The following is a 9,945-nucleotide window of genomic DNA, read 5'->3' as shown; positions in this document are numbered from 1 at the left end:
ACTTTTTCTAGACAAGAAAATTAATCACGCCGTAATCAATTATGTCACGTGACGTGACCATTTGCGTGATATGACAGTCCTCAACTATTTTAATCAAGTTACATCACATCACGTGACACGTTACATGACCAATTTTTTTCAACATTATTTCTTTATTATAATTTATTTTGTAACAATTTTTTATTTTTTAGTATATTTTGTTATTAATTTCTATGAACTAACTGAAATTTTGAAAATAATAATTAAACGTGATCAGTCACGTTACGTGTGGTAACGATGTGACCACATATGATGTGATTGTCTATCACTATTTTGATCGATCACATCACGTGAAAAAATTAATTAATCAGATAACGTAACTAAATCATGACATGTTTGTGACTTCATATCACGTATTTTTTTCTCTACACTTTTTAATTCTGCTAAGAGTGGTACTTTTGAGTTAATCCAATACAACGATTTATTTTTTTTCCAATCTGTCTTGAATGCAAGAAGAATTTTTAGATTCGTATCAGATTAATATAAACAATCCGAATCTCATTCTACCAGATCAGATCAGATCAGATCAGATCAGGTATATGAGTGGATCTGAATTCTTCTCCTAATGTAGAGCCACCCCTATTCACAACTCGTTTAATCAATTTGGTTGTAGCAAAATTGGTGCTATTTGAAACTAAAATTACTATAAATGTTTAAAAGATGGATAGTAAATAATTAAGGAAAAAAATTGAATGAAACAATATTATAGTTTGATGTGAATTTTACTACTACACAAGTAATAAATCCTAATTTACCCTCAATTCGGTTGCAAGTGTACAACCTTGTCAAGTAGTATTTAGGGATCGTCTCCACAGGGACAATTCGGAATATTAAACCTAACCTAACTAATTTAATTTAGTAAAAGGAAATAAAGGAATTTGTTTGTTTTCTATGATGGTTTGGTTTGTTGCTGATCAAATTGAATTAACTAAATTCTAGGTCTAAATGTGGTTTTAAACAAGAATGAGAAATTAGGGTCTCTTAGGGTTCCTATCCACTAATGTCACGATTAATTGATTTATTAAGGTTGTTCTTATAAATATGAAGGCACAGTCTAATGTTATCGGTATAAAGTGATATTTCTATGTTAATACCGTCTTTAAATTAGTATAAATGTCACCTCTCGGTACTTGGTTACACTAACCCAAAGTTATTAAGTCTTTAACTGTCCCAATTGGTATAGAAAGTTATTCGTCACCTCTCGGTACTTGGTACAATTTTCTAACCTATCGGGTTAAGCCCGTATAAGATGAGCGTCTCCTCTCGGTACTTAGCCTATCAAATACTCTTTTCTTTATGGTCAGGACTAAATATTCAATTTCTCAATTGTAAATACCGAATCCTAGGGTTTCATGCAATTTCGCTTAAGTCATCACAAACAAGTAATATAAAGAAAAGATCATACCAAGGAACAAGTAAATATAATATAAAATCAACTAATCCATGACATAAGTTTCAAGTTCTAACCCTAATCAACCCTAGAAATAGCCTTAGCCAATCATGGCTGCAGCACACAAGAGAAATAACAAGTAAAAGAGTTCTAAGAGAAAGAAATCAATGTAACCGCTCGAAGAATTCGCTATCTTCTTCTCCCTTCTTTTGTCTCTCTTTTTTCTCCTTATTCTCCTGTGCTTTTCTCTCTTTCTAATGTCTAAAATTCGTCTCTAAAACAGTTATCCTTCCAGAAATAAAAACAACCAATAAATAGCAAAAATCGCTTCTGGAACTGTTTATTGCGGGCCGCAATAACCTCCATTGCGGGCCGCAATGTACTGTAGCAGTTAACAGACTGCGCAGAAAAATTCTGAACAGGTCCTTGCGGGCCGCAATAAAAGTCCTTGCGGGCCGGAATACATTCCTTTTATATTCTCAGGTTGTAGATCTTCTTGTTAGCTTTCCAAAAAGTGGTCGCAATCCTAAATCGGAGTTACAAGTCAAAAGTTATGGCCGTTTTAAGTTCAGACTCAATTTTTGGCTGACTGCTACAGTATATTGCGGACCGCAATAACTTTATTGCGGGCCGCAATAACTTTGCTGGAATAAAAGGGGCTCTGACTTGTTTGGTTGCGGGCCGCAATAACTCCATTCCGGGCCGCAATAAATGTTGGCAGAAGCTCATTTCTTCGTGCTAACTCACCTGTTTTGAGTCGTTAAGCTCCATAAACTTGATTACCTGTAGAACAAACATAACTAGGGCAGTAACTTGAACTTTTGGACATTTCTAACCTAATTAAACCTAATTTAAACTAATTTAACCAAAACTTGGCTTAATTTACATATCTAACCCTAGGTTTAAATAGATACAATTTTGGCTTATCATAGTTGTGTACAATATATGTGAATTTATAACTTGATTTCAATAGCTTGAAAGAAATAAGCTATGTTTTCAACAATCTCATATAACTACTTTAAAGACCCTTGGTTCCAAAAGTATTGCTTTAGCTACATTTTAGTGTAAAACTTTAAATAATGACTCATTGCTTAATTTGTCTTTAATTATGCCTTTGGACACTAATGTCTTGCCTTCTCAGGATCTGATTGTATTAGGCCAATAGAAAACAGTTCAGGAGGGGGATTCAAAGATAGAGGTCGAGCACCCTATTCTGACACAAGAAGATTTAACCCATATGCTTGGGTTAGAGTTTCTAAATGATTAGGAATTGTTTGTTGTCTGATGTTGTTAGGAGTTTCTGTTGTTGTATGTTGATTGTTTTTGATGTTTCAGTTCTATTCTTTAGACATTTATTATCCTAGGGTTGTTTCTGTGGACCAGCCTTTTTGGATTTTTTTTTAACACATATATTCCAAATTTTCTAATTGTTTAACACATATATTCCAAATTAAAAAAACTCAACTTCCTAACCAATTTTCTATGCATTTGTTTAACACATATATTCCAAATTTTCTAATTGTTTAAAAAATCTTGATAATTCGCAAATTTAAATTTTCATTCCCATTTTTTTTTAATTCTCACTCCCATAAAAGATTTAATTAAATCTAAATGTGCCACTTGGCTTGTAGTATAAAATGAAATATTAAAGAAATGTGTTGAATCCATCATCTTCAGTATCTATTTTTTTTTCTAACAGATTTGTTACAAATGTTATTTAATTAAATCTAAGTTTGACGATTTATAAATAATATCAAATAATTCTAACAATTATAATAAAAATAGATTTTCATTTTCCAATAATTAATTTTATGAATAAAAGGTGGCCGTTTAACCTCCATCCCTCAATTCAAAGCACCATGAAAGCTTTGCTATATATATATATATGCTATATACTTGAAAGGTGCTACGCAGCAATCTCATCAATTTTTGGCAAATCTTCGTTCATTAATTCTCTCTCCAAGCTAAGCATTCTTGCAATGCATCATGGCCATGGCATCGGTCAAATCATGCCGTACACCGCATCTCACGGCATCAAAGGGAAGGTTCTCCTCCTTCACGGAAGCCTGGAGATATTCATCAGATATGCAAGAAAATTGCCCAACATGGACAAGTTCCACAAGACCGTCGGAGATTACTTTCGCGGGACCGGCATGACCAACTCAACCAGCGACCCATATGTCACCGTCTCTATCTCGTACGCTGTTGTAGCACGCACGTATGTAATCGACAACAATGAGAACCCCATATGGGATCAACAATTTTTTGTGCCGGTGGCCCATGAGGCACCCGAGGTGTTGTTCACAGTCAAGGACGATGACGTGGTCGGTGCACAGATCATTGGTACTGTGTCAGTCTCGTCTGAAGCTATTTGCTCAGGGAAGACAATTGACGGCATATTTCCAATTCTCGGGCCAAACGGAAAGCCATGCAAGAAAGGAGCCATTCTAAGCTTCTCACTACAGTACATCCCGGTTGCAAAGCTTGCAACATACCACCACGGCGTAACTGTGGGGCCGGATTGCAAAGGTGTTCCTAATACATATTTTCCTCTCAGAATGGGAGGGGAGGTTACTCTGTACCAGGATGCGCACGTGCCTGACAATTGCTTGCCGAGCGTGTGGCTTGGCAATGGAGTAGAGTATAAGCATGGGCAGTGCTGGAGAGATGTTTTTGATGCAATTAGTGGGGCTACTAGGTTGATTTACATTGCGGGTTGGTCGGTTTTCCACACGGTGGCTCTGGTTCGTGATGGAGGGAAAGGGAATATAGTGACTTTAGGTGATCTCCTGAAGCGCAAGTCCCAAGAAGGGGCTCGGGTTTGCCTTCTTATTTGGGATGACCCCACCTCGAGGAGCATTCTCGGTATCAAAACTGTGAGGACTGATATACTCATATTTATTTATTTTGAAGATCTGTCAATCGATCTCTCTCTTTATCTCTGTATATATATACAAATATATGTATGTATGATAATAGGCATTAATTTTGTTCATAGGCTGGGATCATGGGCACTAATGACGAGGAGACGCGTCGGTTTTTTAAACATTCTTCAGTGAATGTGTTGCTCTGCCCTCGGTCTGCTGGTAAGAAGCACAGCGTCGTCAAACAACAGGTGACTGAGCATCTAGTTATAATTTTACTAATTATGTTGGGAAGAAATTAATGGAGACTGATACAAGTACAACCTGACGGGAGAATGCAGGAAACAGGAACTATCTTCACGCATCATCAGAAAACTGTTGTTGTGGATGCTGATGCTGGCAACTACAGAAGAAAATTAGTTGCATTCGTCGGAGGGCTTGATCTGTGCGGAGGCCGATACGACACCCCGACACATCCTTTATTTAAAACTCTTAAAACAATTCACAAGGATGACTATCACAACCCCAACTTTGCAGTAACTAACTACTCAACTTTCTTTCTGCTTTTCCAATCATGAATCCTCATTTCTTGTCTTGTCTTGTTCATTACTAATTAACAATCTCCTTTTCATCCTTTTTAATTCAAGGAACTCAACACTTGCGGTCCCAGAGAGCCATGGCATGACTTGCACTCTAAGATTGATAGTCCTGCAGCCTATGATGTGCTCACAAATTTTCAAGAGCGCTGGTGGAAAGCCGGAAAGCTGCATGGGGTTAAGAAACTGAGCAAGAATTACGAAGACGCACTGCTCAATCTTAGCAGTATTCCTGAGATGTGCCTTGATCATACACCTTACATGAATGACCATAATCCAGAGTCTTGGCATGTCCAGGTTTGTTCCATCCATTGCACTAAATTCTTCATGTTTTTATAACATTACAACAACACAAGTGCATGTACTCACTGGTACTGCACCTTATTCAGATGCTAACACCTGTTCTTAATTTGCTGTTTCCTTTGTTGATTGCCTAATCAGGTGTTTAGATCTATCGACTCAAACTCGGCCAAAGGTTTCCCCAAGGATCCCAGAGAAGCAAGCATAAGGGTACGTATGTAATTCCAACAAGAAGATACTTTCCTTTGGTTGATGCTGTTTTTGGTTTACATTTTATCAAGTGTCTAAATTTTTTTTTTAACTAACAGAACCTTGTCTGTGGGAAGAATGTTTTGATTGATATGAGCATACATAGTGCTTATGTAAATGCCATCCGTGCAGCCCAGCACTTCATTTACATCGAAAATCAGTATTTTCTTGGTTCTTCCTTCAATTGGAAATCCCATAAAGACGTAGGTAAATGTTGATTCACTTCTAAAGCCTCTCGAAAGTTCCACAACAGCCTCCTCTTCTTGCAATACCAATTGCATATTTAGTCAATGACTGGATTAAGTATATTTGGAATCTCACTAATGTACTTCTATCTTACGAGTAACACTAACAGCTAAAAAAAATCACAAAAAATCATATAAGAAAAGTTTAATTGTTGTTGACTTAAAAATCAAAATAATTGTGTAAGAAAAGTTTAATTAGTTATTGGCTTAAAGGTGCAGTGTGTGTGTGGTGCGCTTTATGTGGATACAAAATGACACTCAATAACCTAATGTGTATTCTGGTGGCATGCAATTTTCTATTTCTTTTAGGGCCAAAAACACTACCCTTGGTTGCTCCGCTTTAGACCAGCATTACCACAGCTCCTTTTAGTACAAAAAAGAGTTTAAAACATTTTGATCTGGTACGATAAAGATAAAATTACTGCACTTTCCAGTACATTGGAAAGCTACATATCTACATTTGTGTCTCCCCGTAAAATGATATTATCTGAGAAATTTCACATTAATAATTTGTTATCACTAATGTAATTTCAGGTGCCAATAATCTGATACCAGTTGAAATTGCCTTAAAAATTGCAAACAAGATAAAAGCAAATGAGAGATTTGCTGCATACATTATAATTCCAATGTGGCCAGAGGGCAATCCAACCAGTGCGCCTACGCAATCAATTCTATATTGGCAGGTTAGCTTCATCTTTTAATGAGTTTCCTGTTGTATAATAGCATATTGCAAGTATTTACAATTTGGCAAGATCAGTAGTAGTTGACTCTGAGGCCAATGACTTTCATCCAATATATACAGGTGAGGTCATTACCTGATTTTACAGGACATTGTGGTGATGCCATGAGTTGAACCATACATTGAATCCTTTCTCAGGTTGTCTTTGTTTTGTTTTTGTGTTCTTGCCTTCCAGTTTCCTTTCTCTAGTTATGAGTGACATTTAGTAGCTATAATGGGTAATTGAAGCATTATTGCAGAGTTAAGTTTCAGAAGAGGTAATTTAGGTAAAATCAATTCTTGTTCACAAAAGTTTATGATTTACTTTTTGTTGGTAAATGCTATATAAATTCTAGCTTACCTGGGAAATCAAGCGGGATAATCCAACAGATTTCCTGGTTCTCCTATAGTGCAGTAGCAGGGAAATTTGACCAATAAATTAAACAAATCAGCACAATTATTTAGTTACAGTAGAACAATTTTATTTGATTATTGCAGAAGAAGACAATGCAAATGATGTATGAGACAATATATAAGGCTATAAAGGAAGCTGGCCTGGAGGATATATATGAGCCACAAGATTACCTGAATTTCTTTTGCCTTGGTAACCGTGAGTCTCCAGACCGAGAACTGCTGGGGAAAAGTTCAGCTAATTCAAATAACCCCCAGGTAATTACTAATTAAATTGTGTGTTCTGATTTCAGTTTCGCATTAATTGATAGAAAAATAGGTCATGATAGACACCAGCTAGCAAGCAAACCAAAAATAGGTCATGATACCAGAGAAAAAAGCTTTTATATTGACATTTATGAACTGCTTGCTATATATGGTCAGGAAAAGGCAAGAAAAAATAGGAGGTTTATGATATACGTTCATTCGAAAGGTATGATAGTGGATGATGAGTATGTCATAATTGGATCAGCCAACATAAACCAGCGATCTCTCGAAGGAACAAGAGATACAGAGATTGCAATGGGGGCATACCAACCACAATACACATGGGCTACAAGGCAATCTGCTCCCCATGGTCAGGTAATCAACTCATTATTTGTTTTGGGTGAGCTGACTGCATAATATATATATATATATATATATATATATATCTGATGACGAAACATTAAATATGTGAAATGCAGATATATGGGTACAGAAGGTCATTATGGGCAGAGCACACCGGTACCAGTGAGGAAGTATTTGACCAACCACAGAGCCTTGAATGTGTAAGAAGGTTACGTACCATGGGAGAAGTCAACTGGATGCAGTTTGTAGCAGATGAAGTAACAGAGATGAGAGGCCACCTCCTTAAGTATCCTCTCCACGTGGACCGCAGCGGCAAGGTAACATCCCTGCCTGGCTGTAAGACTTTTCCCGACTTAGGAGGAGACATAAGTGGCACTTCCTTTGGTATACAAGAGAATCTCACCATATGATCAGTAGCTAGCAAGTTTTAACCAATTAGCAACCCTCAGTTTTTAGTTATAGCTCATATCTATATACATAGATGTGAGGTAAATATATGATGTAATAAGGGACGGAGGCCCTCGGTTCCCTTCTTTTATCCTTTTTGTCTCCCCTTTAATAGTAGAATTTGCACATTTTGTTTGCAAACAATATTTATTAGATTAATATTTAACATTCACAGAGCCCAGGATCAAAAGGGTAGCTGTTCTACACTTAATTAAACTTGACATGAAAACAGACAACATGTTTGTTTGAAGAAGTCGTAACCTTTATGTTCGTTAGTTCAAAGTCTGGACCACATATGCATATCCACATATATAACAGTGAGCAGTATGTTTTTAATTTGTTCTTGCTCAATTTTATCCTTGAAAGACTGCATCTCAGAAGAGCATTTCAATTTAGTACACATTGTTAAAAATTCATCCCTTTCTTGTTTCTTGCTCAATTTTACTCTTGAAAGACCGCATCTCAGTAGAACACTAAATTTAGTACACATTGTTTAAAATTTGCTTGATTTCACATTCGTTTTACTTTAAAATTTGCTTGATTTCACATTCGTTAAAAATCTCCAAAAAAAATATTTTTTTCTCCAAATTTCCAATTTTCCCTAGATCTAAACACTTCATGCTTACCTTATGTAAGTGTGTTGTACCAAAGAGCAGCACATATTGTTGTATAGTCAAAACTTCGAGGCTGACTCACTACCTAGACAAGTAGAAGAAAATTAGGGTGAAAAGAAACCAATTCCAAGAAAATTGGAAATAAGTACATGTACCAGTAGGATAGCATTTCTACTGATAGTCATGCTTAAACATCCATAGAAATGAAACTTCATGTGTTCCCCAAAAACATCACAGCTACATCTATATATAAACTATAAAGAATAATATCACATATATATGCCCCTGAAGAGCATGAGGAATATCATGGATGACCCAACACCTTATAATGCAAGGGCAGGACAAAGGTCTTGTACTTATTGAAAAAAAAAATGCAGCATGGCATCATGGAGGGGTTTTATAGAACAAATTTATTTTCTAAGTTGAGGTGTGCACCATGTTTCCTCTACTTGTGAGGGAGTAAACTAGTGATAGAAAAGGCATAGTGGTACAGAAATCTCACTGTTACATATTCCTCTTTAATTTAACAATGTATCTCCCAAAGGTCTCTTTGATATATATATATAAAAGTCGTTTGTAGCAATCTCATTAATTAAACCGTACCACAATTAATTAAGCTGCATGTAGAGAAGCAATGTGAATAATTTTTCACTAAAAATCACACATGAGCTAGGGAAAATTATGGTCGATTCAACAGTTGGGGGAGAGGCGAAAATCATGGCTGATCAATGGAAACATTTATATTGAAAGAGGCATTGATAGGCATGCACGATCGCGACCTGTTTGTTAAAAGAGAAAATGTTTCTGTCCACTAGGTTTTGTCCACCATTTTTCCACAACCTTATCCACTCTCATCTAACTGTCTTTTTATAGTATACAAGATTCAATTGAAAATTTATAGTATTATTTGAAAATATTACAGTATATGAGATTCAATTTTACAGTATATATTTTACAGTATGCAAAATTCAATTGACAATTCTACTGTATACAAGATTTAATTTTTACAGTATACAAGATTCAATTGAAAATTCTACTGTATACAAGATTCAATTTTACAGTTTTGCTGATTCAATTTTACAGTACACAAGATTCAATTGTAAATTTTACTGTGTAGAAGATTCAATTGAAAATTTTATAGTATACAAGATTCAATTTTACAGTATACAAGATTCAACCCAGTGCGGACGCTAATAATTAACTCTAACTGCTAATAACCGTTAATAACTAACTCTAACTGCCAATAACTTCCTATAACTGTAATTTCCGAAAGTACAATTTGAAAGTACATTTATTTTGTCATGTTGTGCAAGTTGTAGTCTTTTTCTAACTATCATGAGACCACTTCAAATAGTTACTGGATGTTTTGTGATTAACTAATATATTTTATGTGATATATTATATAATTATACAGTATGTAGAAGTAATTTTACAGTATTCGTGCAAGTCAAAGCTGTGGACAA

General features: G+C 35.6%; 1 protein-coding gene and 1 long non-coding RNA gene across 3 annotated transcripts; one reads left to right on the top strand and one right to left on the bottom strand.

The window, feature by feature from the left end:
• Positions 1 to 3,390: 3,390 nt before the first annotated feature.
• On the top strand, positions 3,391 to 8,628 carry LOC144557592 (phospholipase D beta 1-like). Of its 2 annotated transcripts, XM_078306199.1 has the most exons (11): positions 3,391 to 4,305; positions 4,428 to 4,544; positions 4,635 to 4,829; positions 4,941 to 5,186; positions 5,331 to 5,399; positions 5,498 to 5,645; positions 6,218 to 6,366; positions 6,900 to 7,070; positions 7,236 to 7,433; positions 7,538 to 7,845; positions 8,505 to 8,628. In XM_078306199.1, the coding sequence occupies exons 1-10, from the start codon at positions 3,409 to 3,411 to the stop codon at positions 7,829 to 7,831; spliced, it is 2,484 nt and encodes an 827-aa protein (XP_078162325.1). In that variant the 5' UTR covers positions 3,391 to 3,408; the 3' UTR covers positions 7,832 to 7,845; positions 8,505 to 8,628. The 2 variants fall into 2 exon arrangements, with proteins under 2 accessions (XP_078162325.1, XP_078162317.1); XM_078306191.1 differs by lacking the exon at positions 8,505 to 8,628 and having other exon boundaries at positions 7,538 to 8,097.
• LOC144557606 (uncharacterized) lies at positions 5,678 to 7,737 on the bottom strand. The gene is made up of 3 exons (XR_013512716.1): positions 7,639 to 7,737; positions 6,298 to 6,392; positions 5,678 to 5,793 (listed from the first exon to the last, which is right to left on the bottom strand). It is a non-coding gene; the product is annotated as an uncharacterized LOC144557606 (long non-coding RNA).
• Positions 8,629 to 9,945: the final 1,317 nt, after the last annotated feature.

This window comes from Carex rostrata, chromosome 1, assembly GCF_964058835.1.
Source record: "Carex rostrata chromosome 1, lpCarRost1.2, whole genome shotgun sequence".
NCBI lineage: Eukaryota > Viridiplantae > Streptophyta > Magnoliopsida > Poales > Cyperaceae > Carex > Carex rostrata.
Note: the sequence above shows the minus strand (reverse complement) of the source record. Positions and strands in the feature narration are given on the sequence as shown.

What these genes read in the sequence shown, in the direction of transcription:
- LOC144557592 (XM_078306199.1), top strand. Translation starts at nt 3,409, where the DNA reads ATGCATCATGGCCATGGCATCGGTCAAATCATGCCGTACACCGCATCT. An exon ending in GCATTCTCGGTATCAAAACT is followed by an intron (nt 4,306 to 4,427) that starts GTGAGGACTGAT and finishes TTTTGTTCATAG; the next exon opens with GCTGGGATCATGGGCACTAA. An exon ending in CTAATTCAAATAACCCCCAG is followed by an intron (nt 7,071 to 7,235) that starts GTAATTACTAAT and finishes ATATATGGTCAG; the next exon opens with GAAAAGGCAAGAAAAAATAG.